The sequence below is a fragment of the Hypanus sabinus genome, chromosome 2 (assembly GCF_030144855.1).
Source record: "Hypanus sabinus isolate sHypSab1 chromosome 2, sHypSab1.hap1, whole genome shotgun sequence".
In the NCBI taxonomy this organism is placed as follows: Eukaryota; Metazoa; Chordata; class Chondrichthyes; order Myliobatiformes; family Dasyatidae; genus Hypanus; species Hypanus sabinus.
In genome coordinates this window covers 14,439,585-14,458,728 of record NC_082707.1, presented here as the reverse complement: position 1 = coordinate 14,458,728, position 19,144 = coordinate 14,439,585, and the positions used below count along the sequence as shown (strand labels likewise).

General features: G+C 43.6%; 1 protein-coding gene across 3 annotated transcripts in view; it reads right to left on the bottom strand.

Moving 5' to 3' along the window:
* Nucleotides 1-9,312, bottom strand: part of skila (SKI-like proto-oncogene a) — a 101,813-nt gene extending 92,501 nt beyond the window's left edge. For 2 of the 3 annotated variants that reach the window (XM_059992299.1, XM_059992308.1), the window contains exon 1: nucleotides 7,261-9,310. In XM_059992299.1, coding sequence (XP_059848282.1) covers nucleotides 7,261-8,373 — 1,113 coding nt within the window. In that variant the 5' untranslated portion in view covers nucleotides 8,374-9,310. Of the gene's footprint in view, nucleotides 1-7,260 lie in introns of all 3 variants that reach the window. The other variant, XM_059992316.1, reaches the window with a different exon arrangement.
* Between the last annotated feature and the right edge of the window lie 9,832 nt (nucleotides 9,313-19,144).

Sequence of the window (19,144 nt, the reverse complement as noted above, 5' to 3'; positions counted from 1 at the left end):
TCTTTTAAGAGACTCTTGGATAGGTACATGGAGCTTAGAAAACTAGAGGGCTAAGGGTAACCTTAGGTAATTTCTAAAGTAAGTACATGTTCGGTACAGCATTGTGGGCCAAAGGTCTTGTATTGTGCTGTAGGTTTTCTGTGTTCTAAACACTCTTGCCATTCTGTTATGTTCCTCAAAATGGATGACCTCCCATTCTTCCACATCCTCACACACACACACTCAACTTGTCTATCCAGCAAAAAGCCCCTTTAAATTTACATTCTTACAATCCCGTTTAGCTTTGTATCATTGACAAATTTGAAAAGAAGGCATTTGGTCCCCTCGGCCAAAACACTGATATACACTCAATGGTCTTTGCTGGTGTAGCCCATCCACTTCAAGGTTCAACTTGCTGAGCATTCAGAGATGCTCTTCTTCACAGCACTGTTGTAATGCGTGGTTATCTGAGTTGCTGTCACCTTCCTGTCTGCTTGAAACAATCTGGACATTTTCTTTGGCGCACTCTCATTAACAAGGCACTTTTACCCAAAGAACGGACGCACACCAGATTTTGTTTTTGTTTTGTCGCACCATTCTCTGTAAACTCTGGAGACTACTGTGCTTGAAAATCCCAGGAGATGAACAGTTTCTGAGATACTCTGACACCAACAATCATTCCACAGTTAAAGTCACTTAGATCACATTTCTTCCCCCATTCTGATGTGTGGTCTGAACAAATGAACCTCTCGACCATATCTGCATGCTTTTATGTACTGAGTTGCTGCCATATGATTGGCTGATTATATGTTTGCATAAATGGGCAGGTGTATCGAATAAAGTGGGCAATGAGTGTAGATTGTGAATACCAGGGTCACAAAGAATTGATCCCTGTAGTACCCCCACTCTCCACATTTTGCCTTCTGTTCAATAACCAATTTTTTGTGCAAGTATATTAGTCCATTACCATATATTAGCACATATCATGCACTCAAACATTGCTGACCAACCTTCAAGAGCAACATTATGACAAGTCTAATGAAAATATCAATATACACACCAATTGTAAAACACACACAAAATGCTGGAGGAACACAGGACAGGCGGTATCTACGGCAATGAATAAACAGTCAACACTTCCGACCGAGTCCAGATGAAGGATCTTGGCCTGAAACGTTGACTTTTCATTAATTTCCATAGATGCTGCCTGATCTCCTGAGTCTTTCCAGCATTTTGCGTGAGTTGCTCTGGATTTCCAGCATCTGCAGAATCTCATGTGTTTACGATTATACCTAATCCATTGTTCACTGTTATCAATTTTACTATTCACATCCGCAATGGAATTGAGGATTAGTCAAACATTGTATTGTTAACATATATCAATGTTGATTCTGCTGAACTGCAGTATTATTCACAAGGTTCTATTGTTACACATAGGGATTCATACTTAGGTTCATTTATTTATCATATGTACTTTCAGATACAGCGAAATGTGTCCTTTGTGATAACAACCAACATAACCTAAAGATGTGCAGGGGACATTCACAAGTGTCACCACACATTCTGGCGTCAACATAACAAGTCCACAATGTTCAGTAGAACAAGACAAGCAACAATAGGAGCAGCAGAACACATCCCATTCTGCCCTCCCATGCACACACAAGACAGTCCTCCAACCCCAGAACAGGCTCCAGCCTCCAGCACACGGGCCTTTGACTCACAGTTAGGGATAAACAAGGTGAACGTTCACAATTTTTTTTCCCATAGGTAGGGGAGTCTAAAGTTTTAAATTGAGAAGAGAAAGATTTTAAAGAGAACAGAGGGGAAACATTTTTCACACAGAGGCTGGTAGGCATATGGAAGAAGCTGACAGGAAAGCTATTGAGGCAGGGACTATTGTATCATTTAAAATACATTTAGAGAGGTACATCCTGATGCGACCTGCCTCCCGACTCCATATTTTCTGACCATATTCAATGGTCTGGTATTGCAGATATTTACTATTAGGACTGTTAAGATGGGAAACAGCTTCTTCCCCCAGGCTGTGAGACTACTGAACACCCGACCACCATCCAGGTCTCATCAAGTATGAAGCGCCAGCAGCATTATACTATTCACCTTTTACTTTGTGTTGTACTGCACCTTATGATAAACTTCAATCTTCTAGAATATATTTTAATATTTGTTCATTTATTTGTGGTAATATTACTTTATATGCTGTGTGTGAGTTTTATGTACTCTGTTGAGCGCCTTGGTCCAGAAGAACTTTGTATCGTTTGGCAGTATACATGTATATGGTTGAATGAAAATAATCTTGAACTTGATCTATTGATTACACCTGTCTAACTTCTGCCAATGCATTTCCAGCAGTCAAATAGGATAGAACATATAGAGTAACTGGTAGGGCTTAAAGCAGGGATTCCCAACCTTTTTGTGCCATGGATTGCTATTATTAATCAAGGGGTCCATGGACCCCAGGTCGGGAACCCCTGGCTTAATGAATGTTGATCAACAGAGAGATCCTGAAGTTCAAGTCCACAGCCCCCTGAAAGTGGAAACACAGGTAGACAGTCGTTAAAAGAATGCATAGCATGCTTGCTTTCATAGCTGAGGGCTTAGTTAGCAAGAACTGGATCATTACATTGCAACTTGACGAAACCCTGTATAGGCCCCACTTGGAGTAATGCATTCAGTTCTGGCCGCCACACTGTAGGTTGTGATAACACTGGAGAGAGGGCAGAGGAAGTTCACCAGGATATTGTCTGCATTGGATAATTTTAGTTGTGAGGAGAGATTGAAAATGCTGAGTTTGTTTCCCCCAAAGCAAAGGAGACTGGGAGTTGACCTGATGGAGGCACATAAAATTATGAGGCAAACATAGGGTAGATAGAATCTTTTTCTCATTGTAGGAGTACAAAAGACAAAAGAGAAAGGAGTGAATTTTATAGGGGATTTTTTTTGCACACAATGTGGTTGATACATGCAACTCACTACCAGTGGAGGTATCATAGTTATAGTGACAAAGAGTTTTAGAGCACGCAAAACAATCCCAATTAGTCCATGCTGACCACAGCATTCTCCCTGCAGGTCCCAGTTGACCACATTCAGCCCACAACTCTCCAAGGCCTTCCCCACCACACACCTGTCCAAATGCCTCCAAAATGTTGCAGTTGTACCAGCCTCAACCACTTCCTTTGACAGTTCATTCCAGCTGCTCACTACCCTGTGTGTGAAAAAGTTACCGGCGTGGTACCTCTCAGATAGTGGAGTGAGATGCATTCTCTATGTTTAAGAGACATTTAGGCAGACACAAGGCATAGAAAGAAACAGATCCAATGCCAGCTAATGGGACTAGTGCACATAACTGCTGAGCTGCAGGTATTTCATTTTAGCAGTTCTGTGCGAGCAGTCTGTTCTGCTTTTAGTATGGTTGGCTTTGAGCTAAAGATAAGGGGCCATGCTGTATAACTTAGGAATGTTATGTCAGCCATTCAGGATGATGGAATTGGAAGATGGTTCTGGAGAGCACTTGGCTCAGAGGTTTTGGTGACACACTGGTGTGGATCAGGTCTTTTTGGTGGGAGCTGGGAGAAGACAGGAGGAGAGATGGCTGAGGATGTCATCCCTATTGCACAAGGTATTTCATACAGATGAATGGCTTCAAGGAGAAAGGACCAACACTCCCATGAGGGAACCCATTTGTTCAAGGTGAATTTTGAGCGACATTCGGAAGGTGGTGTGTGCTTTCACGCAGATCGTTGGTCCAGCAGGTGAGTAAAGGACAACTTCAAGATGAGCTCCAACTTATGAGCACATCTGGATTGGGTTAACTATGATAGGCCCATTTTTTTTTTCTTTTCATTTTCTGAATAACTGCTTCATAAAGCTGAAATTTATAAATATACTTTCTTTATAATTTAAGCAGTGTACGATCTGTTATTTCTTGTCGATGGGTAACTGTAAGTGGGCAGCATTTATACAGTATTCATTCAGAATATTTTCCGGCTCTCTGGGTCTGGTGGGACCCAAGTCATATCGACCCTAGATGTACACAGAGTTCAACAAAGGTGGTTTTCTCACTGGAGGTCCATTGGCTTGTTAGCAAGGGACTAACCAGCCATGTTTCTGGAGACACCTGGTTAAAAGGGGCTTCATGTCAATGGGCAAAAATGTAAATGGTATGGAAAATTGAAGGCAAGTTTCTATGTCCACATCCCTTCCATTTCCACCTCAAGAAAATTGAACATTGAACAGTACACTACAGATACAGGCATTTTGGCCCACAATGCGGTGCCAAACCAATTAAATTAGTAATCAAATAGCTGACTGAACTTATCTCTTCTACCTACACAATGTCCATATCCTTCTACTTTCGTCACAGTCATATGTCAGGGGTTCCCAACCTGGGGCCCACAGAATCCTTGGTTAATGGTAGAGGTCCATGGCATAAAAAAAGACTGGGAACACCTGATCTCAATCAAAAAAGAAAAGCAAAAATTACCCTTCTGAAAACTCTAGAGACCTTTAACTCCAAGTGTTCTTCTCTCTTCACATATCAATTACATTCCCTCTTACCCAGATTAAGATGACCAATCTGTAATTCACTGGACACATCTAGCCACATTAAATATAGGAAACTAGAATATTCAGTAAGTGCAATAGCACATTATCAATGGGGTAAAGCTAAACTGGCTAAACCATGCTTACAGTGGGAACCAAGCCAGTGCTTCGTGACTTCTGCTTCACAATGTTAGGAAAAGCCGACATCGAAGGATCAGCTATCTAGCTATCCCAAGACATCAAGTCGTTTTTTTTTAAACAAATACTTAATAACCCCTCTTCCACCACTTCTCAGGGTTCTTTCAGAATGAATCTGTGCAACAGGGGATGGACATTTTCTCCAGAACCCACTGTCGACATCAAGCACTCTTACATCACCTTCGATCTGAAATTCAGATGGCTAGGAGATATTCCTCTTTTCCCTAACAAGCTCCAGCTGCAATTCCGAGTGAGTGCGATGCTCTGTTTATCATTCTCCACATGTAGTCGTATGACTGCAGACCAGTGACAGTTTTATGGAGGAGGCTGATACCCTGAAGAAAATGGCTGAGATTGTCCAAAGCACTTTTTTATAGGATTATTTAGTCAGCCGATAAATTTGCAGAGACTTAAATAGTGTCATCTTGGACTGGATTTGAACGAGTCCCAGAAATGAAAAATCAAGGTCTAATCGACTGCAGCACCCAGTTACCACCTGTACCTAATAAAGTAGCCACTGGGTGTATGCATGCAATCTGCTGATGTAGCCCATTCACTTGAAGGCTTTACATGTTGTGTTCAGAAATGCTCTTCTACACACCACTGTTGTAACGCGTGGTTATCTGAGGTACTGTCACCTTCCTATCAGCTTGAAACAATCTGGCCAATTTCCTCTGACCTCTCATTAACAAGACATTTTTGCCCACAGAACTACTGCTCACTTAACATTTTTCACACCATCCTCTATAAACTCTGGAGACTGTGCATGAAAATACCAGATCAGCTGTTTCTGAGATACTCAACTGGCACCAACAATCATTCCATGGTCAACGTCAATTAGATCACATTTCCTCCCCATTCTGATGTTTGGTCTGAACAAGAACTGAACCTCTTGACCATGTCTGCATGCTTTTATGCTTTGAGTTGCTGCCACATGATTGGCCAATTAGATATTTGCATAAATGAGCAGGTGTACAGATGTACCTGGTAAAGTGGCACATTCATAGCCTCACATCATTGTAAAGTAATTAGGTACCTTTTGAATATTGTTACGTTTGAAATTGGGAAGCAAGGCCAGATAAGAAAATCTGATGAGAAGCATGGCCAGATGTTTAGTATGTTAACTGAGCAATAAACATCGACTCTGAAGCTCTTTCTTTATATGAAGTATCCCTTACAGATCAGTCAGGTGTACTCATGCCCTTAGCCCGATTATTGTGGGTTCATCCAATCAAGAACCTCGATCATGAAAGGGCATCATGGTAGTGTAGAAGTTAGTGTGACACTGTTACAGTTCATGGCATCAGAATTTGGAGTTCAATTCTGACAGCAGCTGTAAGGAGTTTATATATTTTCCCTGTGTTCTCGTGGTTTTCCACTGGGAGCTCCAGTTTCCTCCCACAGTCCAAAGACGTACCAGTTAATAGGTTAATTGGTCATTGTAAATTGTTCTGTGAATAGGATAAGGTTAAATAAGTGGAATGCTGGGTAGCACAGCTCGTTGAACCAGAAGGGCCTGTTCCACGTTGTATCATTAAATAAATAAAAATCCATGCTAATACTCCACTGCAGCAGTGTAGACAAAGGAAGTAGTAAACCAAAGTCCTGTTTGCTCACACACTGAATGTAAATAATGGTTGACACTTGCGGGTTGTCCCCAGCACATCCTCAGATTTCACTGTATGCTCCAATGTACATAATTGATAAATAAATCTCATCTTATCTATGCCACATGCTCTGTGAAAGGTCAATGCTCAGTGGAATGCCTGAACATCACTAAAAAAGCTTTCCACCTCATTTTCAGAATCAGGTTTATCATCACCGGCATGTGACGTGAAACCTGTTAACTTAATAGCAGCAGTTCAATACAATACATAATATATAAGAAAAAAATATTAAGTAAATCTTAGTCAGTATACTTTATACAGTATACTTTATTGAATGGATTAAAAATCATGCAAAACACAGAAATACCATATTTTTTTTAAAAAGTGAGGTAGTGTTCAAGGGTTCAATGTCCATTTAGGAATCAGACAGCAGAGGGGAAGAAGCTGTTCCTGAATCGCTGTGTGTGTGATTTCATATTTTCATCAAGCAGAAATTTTCATATTTTCATATTTCTGCTTGATGGAAACAACAGAAGAGCCTAGACATGCTGGAAATCCACAGCAACACATATAAAATGCTGGAGGAACTCAGCAGGTCAGACAGTATCTACGAAAAGGAATGAATAGTTGATATTTCAGGCCTAGATCCAGTCCAGATGAAGTGTTTCAGTTCAAAACGTCAACTCTTCATTCCTTTCCATAGACGCTGCCCGACCTACTGAGTTCCTCCAGCACTTTATGTGTTACTCTGCTTTGTGGGAGTTTGCTGGGATTATTTAATTAGCTCACATATTTCCAATGTGACTACAATGCAAAATTATTTCACTGGCTTTACATTAATAGGGAACACGTGAGAAGGCACTACATAAATACACATACATATCTTGTTTACCTCGAATTTAAATTCTGAACTTACCTTTGCAAGCATTCTTTTTCGCTGGCTACTGAAGTTGAATCGCCCTTTCATTTCTTCAAGATACCTTTTAAAAAGTGCTTCATCCGATGCTTCTACATATTTACGGCTCAGCTGCACATAGCAGCGCCATTTGGCTGAATCAAAGCCCCAGTGGCAGGTTCTCTTATCTGGTAACCTGTGCGAGTGCAACACGAACTTCTGTGGGGAAAACATCATGTGACAGTCCACACACTGAATACAGGCGGCATCAGGGTGGTTGTAAAGGTGTGGCACAAATAAACCTTGGCATTTCCCAAGACACCAATGCTCGACCTCAAAGCTGGACCCGTTCTGCAACTGGGAAAGGCCTGCTTTTCCGGGGAGTCGGCTGGCTTCAGGGGGCAGGGTACCAGGGTGAACCAGGGCATTGCATAACCTCTGAGCATCAGTCTGGGTTATAAGTCCACAGGATGGAGCGTTAAAGGGCAAGATGCCCAGGACCTTGAGAATCTGTAGTTGTTCTGCTGTACACCTTGAACAATAAATGTACAATTCATCACATACAGCATTGATCTGTTGTAGCGAGAAGTCTCGAAGCACTGAATTTAAGACTTGTGGCAAGCATAACCTCTTCTCTCCACCAACCATGAAACATGAGATAGACTCTCCCTCAAGTAACGTGTGTGTGAGTTCAGTTGAACTGTCTGAGGGTATAAGCAGTGGGCCTGGCAACGCAGGGGGTGATCTCATGGGCACAAGCATTCCTGGCGACATGCATTCTTGGGAACAACGGGCTGAGAACGCTGCTGGCCCACCAAGGGAACTCTGACTGCTTAGATGGAACTGTGCCAAGGTGTGTTTCAGGGCTGGGTTAAGATCCAAGGGACGGACTCCAGACAGCAGGCATGCTTTGGACATAATTGCATCTGTACCTGATGTCTCCTCGTCTCCTGGGGCTTGGCCGCATTCCTGCTTTACCCCGTGGGCTCTGGGCACGTTTGTAATTCTACCATCTAATGCCTTTCCTGCGTTGCGTCTCTCTCCTACTGCATCACACAGAGGCTCCTTCTTCACCATTACTTCGCCCAAGGTTATTACATCTCTCACTCTCAAAGCTCCTTGTGCACTTGCCATCTTCACTGGGAAAACAGCCAGACAGCGTGCTTGTTAGATTTCCAGACACAATATGAAAGTGGCGCGTTCCTGTAAGAATCAGCAGACAATGATCTTCTGCGTGCGTTTCAACATATTGTGGTCACACATCATTGAACAATTTCTCAAAAGTCTCTGTTACTTCAGCCAAAGGATCAGATTTGACTGCTCCCACGTTGAAATATTCGCGTTGCATTAATCCAATCCCACCAACGATACAAAGACCACACACACATACAGCCAGACACAGACAGACAGACACACACACACACACAACACACACGATCTGCTCAGCAGGTGGCGAAGCGACCTGCTTTTCTAATAAATTACTCAGCACTGATTTTGATCCGTGGCCAGACAGAAGGAAATACACCTTCCAACCAGAAAGCACTTGGAGCCGGAGCGCTAATTCACGTGGGATACGCCAAATGCGCGCCGAACAGTCCCACGGCCGAATTCAAACAATCCTCTCCCTTCACACGGCTGACTTTCAAGCCAAACCAGCTCCGGCTGCGGGTCAATGACGGCAGACAGTGGATGGGGCGGGACAATCCTTCCAGATGCTGATCGTTCTGCCGACGGTTTGTATTCCCAATAGGAACCCCTTCCACTTCCAGTGGAGGATGAAGGCGATGGGGTGGGAAGGTGGGTGAGGGGAGGTGGAGGCGGCGGTAGGAGGAGAACCCTGCTGATTGACGTCTGACAAGCTAGACGCGACCCCTCTTCAAGGCAGCTACCGACACAGCCTGCTGCCTGCCTCGGGCCTCGGGTCGCTGGACGCCGGGTGGGGGCTGTCACTAGTCGAGCTTCCCTCCTTTCCCCTGCCGCCGCCTGCGAGCTGTCGAGATCGTCACGGTGAGTAGAGGTTTAGATCGGAGCGGATCTTCTCCTTTTCTCCACCCCCTCCCACCCCTAACTCCCCCCCCCACCACTATCCCCTCCCCTCAGCGACACGCTCGCACCTTGCCCTCCGCCACGGCCATTGACACCGCCGGTGTGACGTCACCGCCACGCAGAAAGTGCCGACGTCAGCGCTCGCCCACCCTGAAACGCCTACGTCGCACGCAGACACGCGCCGCGGATTGGAGGGGGAGGTGGGGCGGGGCCCGTGAGTCTCGTGATCACGTGACCTGCGGCGGCGCCTGTGGTCACGTGATCTATTTGGAAGGCGGACTGTCTGCTCGTCTGGAGGAGTTTCCTGTCAGAGGAGGAGGAAGTTTCCGAGACAGGGCGGGGTAAATTCCCCTGGTCAAACCTGCCTGCCTCATCGCTGTCGATGATGTAAGATCGATTTGGCGTACGTAGTTTGCATGCAAAGCTTTGGCAATTCCTCAAAACCTGCAGAAGTTCCTGCTGAAACTGCTCCGACTGCTTATGTTGTGGTCTGGCACAGGAACATTTGAAGCAGCACAGAGTAGTAGACTCTGCCCAATACTTCAGGGGCACCTTCGTCCCCAGCTGGCTGAGTGGTGCCTCAATAACAAACTCTTCCTCTTATGTCAGTGAAACGAAAGACACCAGGGAGACTGCAATCTGGAGCAACAGACACAAAATACTGGAGGAACTCAGCGAGTAAGGCGGCATCTATAAAGGTCTCGGCCAAAACGTCGACTCTTCATTTCCTTTCCTAGATGCTGTCTGGTCTGCTAAGTTCCTCCAGCATTATGTCAATGAAACTAAAGAAGTAATTGTTGACCAGGAAGGGGAAGGAGTGCAAATATGAGCCTGTCTACTTTTGGGGGATTGATGGTAGACAGGGTCAGCTGCTTTAAATTCCTGGCTGTTAGCACATCAAGTGACCTGCCTTGGACCCAGCCATGCCTGGACCCAAGTTAAGGGGGCACCCCTTATCACTGAATGCTTTAACAAAATTCCACAGGCATATGGTTGAAAGTATTCTGACTGGTTGCCTCATGAACGGGTATATCAGTTCAAATGTAGACAAAGGTAAGAAGCTACAGAGATTAGTGGACTCTGCCCAATACCTCACAGGCACATCCCTACCCAGTATTCTCCATCTTCAATGAGTATCATAACTTTATACTGGTCGACAGGCTTGTGAGTTTCTGGAGATCCCAAGAGTGATGTGTCTGGAGTTTAACTCCTGGTAGGGCCACCAATGGTGTTAGATGGTGACACATCACAACGGCAGTGAAGGTCTAGAAAGGCTGCAGTGGTGAAGTTGTCTCCATTTGTCTTGCACTTCATGACACTGGACCCTGATGCCAATCTGTCAAGGACTGTGTGGTGGCTACCTGTCATCCATCCCCACATTAAACGAAGTCATGCACAGGTGTTCTCCATTAGGGGAAACCCCCCTTTGGAGAACGTTATACTTAACACAAGTAATTGCACTACTGGTGGAGTGGTGCCATTAAAACAACCTCTCCAACTGATGTCAGCAAAACTAAATAATTGATTGTTGACTTCAGGAGGGGGAGGAAGGGTGATCTTGTCTACATTGCAAAATTGGAGGTGGAGTGGGCCATCAGCTTTAACTGACTGGACATGAACATATCAAATGACCTGTCCGAAACCCAGCACAAAGATACAACCAAATGCACCAATGGTCTTTACTTTCTTAGAAGGTTAAGCCATGGTACCACATCTCTAACAAGTTTCTACAGTCATATGATTGAAAGTGGCCTGACTAGTGTATAACATCAATTCAAGTGCACAGGAACGTAAGAAGCTGCAGAGAGTAATGGATTTAGCCCAATGTATCACTGGCACATCCATCCATCCCCATCATCAGTAGCATCTACAGGATGTGGTGCCTCAAGAAGCCATCATCCATCAATGATCCCCACCGTCCAGGCCATGCCATCTTCTCACAGATTCTGTTCAGGCAAGAGGTAAGGAAGCCTGAAGTCCCACACCAGCAGATTCAAAAACAACTATCCCTTCAACTATTTGGTTCTTGAATCAGACTGCATATCCCTAATCACTACCTCATAATGTGGTAGACCACATTATGACCACTGCACTACAATGAAATCTGTCGATTTGTTCTAATTGTGTTCCTTCTTGTAAAATTTTGTATAATTCATGATTAAGCTATGTGTTTTCTTGCAGATGTTGTGTATCTCCTGCTATGTGATGCTGCTGCAGAATGCTTTCATTGTACCTGTACGTACATGCATTTATACATATGATAATAAATTTCACTTTGACATCTAGTTCTGTGTATTAGGAGATTGTTCAACACTCACCTACAGGGAGGCAGGAGGTGCTAGATGAGCCAAACTTATGGCTTCCTTCCACGATGCCTTCTGTTCACCCACTGTAGAGAGTCAAGTCACACACTGGATGCTCCTTCTCTGTTTTGAGTGGTCGGAGACCAGCGATCTGTCACTAGAGATGTTACATTCATTTTCAAGGATGCTTCATGGAATTTGCTCAGACGATTACCCAAGGAAATGCCTTACTGTGCTGTGGCTTCTTTCAGGACTTTGGTGTCAGATTAATAGATGGTGTGAGCAACCCACTCTTGATCAACAGACTCTTGTCAGTTGATCATGGTCTTTAGGTTTAGGGACAGCAGTTGCCCTTCAACTATCAGGCTCCTGAACTAGCATGGGTAAGTTGACTCACCTCAACACTGAACAGATCACTGAACACAACCTATGGACTCACTTTCAAGGACTCTACAATTCATATTTTCAGTATTTATTTGTTGGTTTTGTATTTGCACAGTTTGTCTTTTTGTGCATATTGTTGCTTATCGGTCCTTGTGTGTACTTTCTCATTGCTTCTATTGTTGACTCTTTCACCAGACCGGGGCAAAGACATTATGTATGTATATACGTATAGCTCTTTGTTGCTATCCATTACTTAGTGTAATGAAACAACTTACACTTAACAATTTACAGCTTCAGACTCAGATCTTAACCATTGTAGAGGAATTGGCCATGTCCCTGATAACCCTGTCCAAGTTTTACAATTGACAGTACAGAGTCCTATCTGGTACAGCAGCTGCTCTGCCCCGACCACAAGAAATTACAGAAAATTGTGAATGCAGCCCAATCCATCACCAAAAGCAGCCTCCCCACATCCCCCTCCCCCCCCCCCCACTGACTCCCTCTACTCTTCCCACTGCCTTCAGAAAGCAGCCAACATAATCAAGGACCCCTCCCACCCAGGTCATTTTCTCTTCTTCACCCCTCTCATCAGGCAAAGATGTAATGATGAGGCTTTATAAGGAATTGTTCAGACCGGACTTAAGAATACCATGGCAACACGAGTGAATCTGCAGATGCTGGAAATAAATTAAAAAACACAAAATGCTGGCAGAACTCAGCAGGCCAGACAGTGTCTCTGGGAGGAGGTAATAATGACGTTTTGGCCCGAACAGACTCGGGCCAAATGGCCTGATTCTGTTACTTCGGCTTATGATCTTATGGTGAGATACCTAAGCCTAAACAGGCTCAAGACAGCTTCTCTATTGAATGATTATTGAACGAACTGTTTGTATGATAGAGAAACTCTTGACCTCTCATTCTACCTCATCATGGCCCCTGTACCTTGTGTGCTGCTCATAAGCACAGTGCTTAGTGTAATGCTTTGCACTGCCTGTGATCTGGTTTCAAACCCATTGCTGGTTTTTACATTCTCCCCATGACTGCATGGATTTCTTCTGGGTGTTCCCGTTTCTCTCCCACGTTCCAAAGACATGCGGGTTAGGATTAGTGAGTTGTGGGCATGCTATGATAGCGGCACTTTCAGACTGTCCCCTGCACATCCACAGACTGCTGGTCATTGACACAAATGACACATTTCAGTCTATGTTGCGATATACGTGTGACAAATAAAACAGATCTTTAATCTTGACCTGTACTGCACTTCTGTGTGAGTACAACACTTTATTCTACATTGTACTGTATTTTACTTACCTTTTTACTACCTCAGTGAATGGAATGATCTGTCTCAATGGCACGCAAGCAAAAGCTTTTCACTGTATCTCAGTACATGTGATGATGATAAGCTAATTAACAATTCTCCAAACCCTGAGCTAAGAATCCTCTTGCTCCCAATGGCTGCTGCCAGGTTATCACTGCTTGTATTTCTGATATCACTCAAGTTAATGTTCAAGTTTAATTATCATTCATCCTTACATGAATACCCAAACAAAACACATTACTCCAGGTCCAAGGTACAAAACACAGTATCAACAGTCATGCACAGGACACGACAAACATTGCACGTATAAGACCGCAATAAAATACAATCACACCATGACTTCATGAATGTTGCAGCAGTCATTTGAACACAATACGCTTGTCTTTGGCTGAGTTAACACTGGGGTCCAACATGGATGCCATGTTATACTATCTCTGGCTCTCCGGTGGAGCACTCAACTACAATGCCTCCCCTTGGGCAGCTACAAACAGGCAACTGCACAGCTCAAGGCCAAGTCCTCACTACTGCCCTGCAGTTCATTCGAAGTACATTTATTATCAAAGTATGCTTACATTATACAGCCTTGAGATTCATCTAATTTCAAAGTGTTCAATGACATGCCAATGACAGTCCTGAATTGAATTTGAATTGACTTTATTACTTACATCCTTCATGTACATGAGGAGTAAAAATCTTTACGTTACATCTCCTTCTAAACGTGCAATGATAGTAATTTATAATAAATATTATGTACGACAGGGTAGTCAATATAACATAGAAATACCTTTCTGAAATGATCTGTCCAAAGACAGTGTAGACAGGGCACATTTGTTCTTTTTTACTTACAGGCTCCAATTTAACATCTGCTGCAACCACACAAGCTCAAGTTCAAAGTTTATTATTGAAGCATGTAAACCTTCAGTAGCCACTTTATTAGGAACACTTTATACCAGCTAGTTAATGCAAATATCTAATCAACAATCATCTGGCAGCAACACAATACATAAAAGCATGAGGTTCAGTTGCATGAGTCAAGAGGTTCAGTTGCTTTTCAGACCAAACATCAGAATGGGAAAGAAATGGGATCTAAGTGACCGTGGAATGATTGTTGGTCCTAGACGGGGTGTTTTGAGTATCTCAAAGACTGCTGTACTGGGATTTTAAAGCAGCAGTTTCTAGAGTTTACAGGGGATGGTGCGAAAAACAAAAAAAAAGTGAGTAGCAATTCTGTGGGTGAAAATGTCTTGTTAATGAGAGAGGTCAGAGGAGAATGGTCAGACTGGTTCAAGCTGACAGAAAGGTGACAGTAACACAAATAACCACACATTACAACAGTTGTGTACAGAAGAGTATCTCTGAATACACAAAATGACAAACCTTGAAGTGGATGGGCTACAGCAACAGAAGACCACAAACATATTCAGCGGCCAGTCTGTTAGGTAGAGGTGGTATCCAGTAATGTGCTTACCAAGTGTAGATCACCAAGTCTTAGCACATTGCTATTTGAAAGAGCTTGTCAAGTCTTCAACTGGCTTAAAGATGCTTTAGAGTTACCTGAAAGAGATGGGGGACATTCTATATAAATCCAAGTATTCCTTTTGATATTTTTCTTTAAATGCTCTGAGGCATCATTATGGCATAAAAGATACTGTGTCGAAACCTAGCATATTTTTAAAGGCCTAGATAGAGTGGAAGTTAAGAGGACGTTTACAGTAGTAGGAAAGTCTAGGACCAGAGGGCACCACCTCAGAATAGAAGGACAGAGATGAGGATTTTATTTAGGTGGTCAGTCAGTGGAATTATTACCATAGACATCAATGAAAGCCAATATACTTAAAGCGGAGGTTGATAGATTCTTAATTAGCAAGGGTGTCAGAGGTTACAGGGAGAAGGCAGGAGAATGGGATTAAGAGGGATATTAATCAGCCATGATGAAATGGTGGAGCAGGCTCAATGGGCCAAATGGCCTAATTCTGTTCCTATGTATTATGGTCTTATGGTGAGTCTGTGGAACGTATTGCCACAGAAGGTTTGATATAGTTAAAGCGGAGATTGACAGGATCTTGATTAATAAGGGCACCAAAGGCTATGGGAAGGAGGTAGGAGAATGGGATTGAAAGGGAAAATACATTAGGCATGATTGCCTAAACAGACTCAATGGGCAGAATTGCTCCTCTCCCCTACCTGGCATTACCATGATCTCACAGCCCTCCCCAGTCCACCAATCACCTCGGAATCCTTTCTCACCACCGCCACTCCCCTCGTTACACTGGCCATCACCCCTCTCCACTCTCAGTCCTGACTCAATGGTTCCTTTCTTCCCACAGATGTTGCTCGACCTGTTGAGTTTCTTTAGTAGATTGTTTGTTGCTTCCTGTTTATACTTGTTCAGGCTAATTGCTCAGGGCATACGTCACTCTCTGAGATTGTCAATAATTCAATTCTCTTGAGGTATGATGCACTTGGGAGATATCTTGATGGAACTTGTGATAAATTCAAGGTTATCACATCAATGGAATGTAGGAGAATGAGGTACAACCTTACAGAAGTGTTTAAAATTTGAGAATCACAGATAAATGGATGGCAATGATCTTTTCTCCAGGGTAGATGAGTACAAAACTAAAGGTGAGAGGGGAAAGATTTAAAAGAGTCCTGAGGAGTGACTATTCCACACAGATGCTCGTATAGTTTTTCATAAATTCTATTGTATTTCTTTATTTTCCTGTAAATACCTGCAAGAAATGAATCTCAAGGTAGTATGTGATGATGGATGCACACTTTGATAACAAATTTACTTTGACTGACTATTACACAGAGAGGCAATAGCTGTGCCTTCAGCCAAGCAGGGAAGGGCACCTTCACAAGAGAACACAAACCGGTCTGGAATGTAGATGCAAATGGAATGAACAATCTTCTTCCAGGCCTCCTGCAAATAAAACATTTGGTAACATAAGTTATTTCATCATCACCTTTCTGCTAACTTCCTACGTTAAACAAATTCACACACAGGTGTTGTCCATTAAGGGAATCCACACTTGCATCCAGTTATGTGGATCCCGGGGGAGTCAGCTCCTACACCCACCTTAAGACCCACCAAACACTGTAATTGGGACTAGCCTGGGTGAGGCATTTTTGTTGGGGTGGACTTGTTTCTTGAGCTCCGTAAGTTTCCTCTTTTTTCACATTGATTCAAGGATGGAAGTGACATTGATGGTCACTCTTCGTTTGAGTATGCCTAAAGAAACAAGATGCTAGCACGGGGGCTTGAGTGTGTCCTGGATAGACATGACTGTGTCGTCAGTTGAAACTATTGTCTGTGGATTGTGTGAATCATGTAAAACTGTAGTATTAGAACACAGTAATTTACAGCACATTACAGGCCCTTCGGCCCACAATGTTGTGCTGACCATGTAACCTACTCTAGAAACTGCCTAGAATTTCCCCAGCACATAGCCCTCTATTTTTCAATTGTAATTGTATTGTAACAATGTGATGCTGGAATCACTGATAAAATTTCCTTTGGAAGAGAAAAGGAGTAAGCCCCCAAGAATCAGAATCGGGTTTAATATCACTGGAATTTGTTGTGAAATTTCTTACTTTGCTACAGCAGTATATTGCATTGTATAATAAAAAAACTATAACTTACAATAAGAAATATATGTATATAATTAAATAAGTACTACAAAAAGAGCTAAAATACTGAGTGCATGGGTTTATGGACGATTCAGAAATCTGAAGGTGGGGGGGGAAGAAACTGTTACTAAAATGCTGAGTTTGTGTCTTCAGGTCCTTATTTCCTCCATGATGGTAGCAATGACAAGAGAGCATGTCCTAGGTGATGGGGGTCCCTAATGATGGATACAGCGTTTTGAGATACTGCCTTTTAAAAGTATCCCCGGTAATGGGCAAGCAGGTGCCCATGATGGAGCTGGCGGAGTTTGCAACTTTCTGCAGCCTTCCCCGATCCTGTACAGTGGCCCCTCCACACCAGACGGTGATGCAATGTGATGAATTTTGTTCCACCATCCCACTCTGGTGTAACATTTAAATATTTACATGCTCCAGAACTGAGCCAATTAACGACAGTGAGTAGCACTACCATCTTTCAATATGGCAGAGCATTCAAGGTACCAGATAAGTAAATACACTTGTCCCAACTGCTTCAACGACTTTTGAAAACACGTCCTAAAATCAGCTTTTTCTGATCCCGAGTCCCCCTCATAACTGTCAGTAATACAACTTGTCAGTTGATGTGACACGGAAAGGAGGGAGGAAAGAATAGTGTAAAAGAAGCAACATGCATAACACTTAGAACATTGAACATAGAACACACCACAACAAATTCCTAACACGTATACATACGCTCTGTAGCCTCTTTTTTTAGGCACATCCTGTCTGGCACCAACTGTTATGCCGTGCTAAAGTCACTTAGATCATATTTCTTTCCCACTCTAAAGTTTGGTCTGAACAACAAGTGAACCTCTTGGCCACGTCTGCATGCTTTTATACATTGAGTTGCTGCCACATGATTGGGAATGGGAAGTAGAATCGAAGCGGGTCATCCCACACTTTGAGGCGGACGGAGCAAAAGCGCTGTACGAAGCGGTCTCCCAATCTACATCAGATCTGACCGATATCCAGGAGGCCACACTGGGGACACCAGATACAGTAGATGACCCCAACAGACTCACAGGTGAAGTGTCACCTCATCTGGAAGCACAGTTTGGGGCCCCAAAATGGTAGTGAGGGCGGAGGTGTAGAGGGAGGTGGGGCTTGCAAGGATAAGTGCTGAGAGGGATGAAACCCCTCGGTTTCCTTGGCTGTGTAAGTCTAGGGAAGGTACTCTCAAGTCCTGACAAACTCATGAGATTGAGACCCCGGTTTGTGTGGAAGCTGTGTGATTTGGTATCCTGTTACAAATTAGTGCCACGGAGTAACAGTGTACTGCATACGATTAAAGGAATTATATTTATGAATCTTAACTAAAGGGCTAGTAAAGAATAACAAAAAGAAAAGGACCTGTTCTAATTAAACAGTCAAATGTGCACACATTGGAGCTCATCTTGAACTTCTCTGTCACTCACACGCTGGGCCCTCGGTCATTGTGAACACCAACATCACCTTCCGAACGTCACTCGCAATCCATCTCGAACAACCAGGTCTCCCACCAGATCGTATTCTACGACCGGATCTCCCAGCATCTCCTCTCTTCATCTCCCACCGAACAAAAGCCCAAAACCAACCTTACTGTCCCTCACCGAGAAAACCTCCCCCGAACTGGATGGCACACATTTCACGTCATCCCTTATCTTCAGCAATAACTCAAACAGGCCACAAGCAAAACAGAGCTGCTAAATGAAATACTTGCAGCATAACAGTAAAGATGTGAACCAGGGTATTACAAGGATATCAATGGGGAGAGATGAGTGGACAGGGGAGTTGCATTGGGAGCAACCACTGCGGAAAGCAGAGGAGAAGGAAAGATGTGTTTGATGGTGGGATCCCGTTGGAAATGGCGGAAGTTATTGGAGAATTATGTGCTGCATGTGTGGGGACGCAGGTGAGGACAAGAGGAACCCTATCCCTAGTGTGGCAGCAGGAGGATGGGGTGAGGGCAAATGTAGGCGAAATGGAAGGGATGCGGGCGAAGTCAGCATTGATGGTGGAGGAAGGGAAGCCCCTTTCTTTGAAGAAGGAGGAGAATTCAGATGTTCTGGACTGAAAGGACTCATCCTGTGAACAGATGTGGTGTAGATAGAGGAACTTTACATAGCCCTCCATTTTCCCATCATCCATGTGCCTATCTAAGGGTCTCTTAAATGCCCCTAATGTATCTGCCTCTTCCACCACCCTG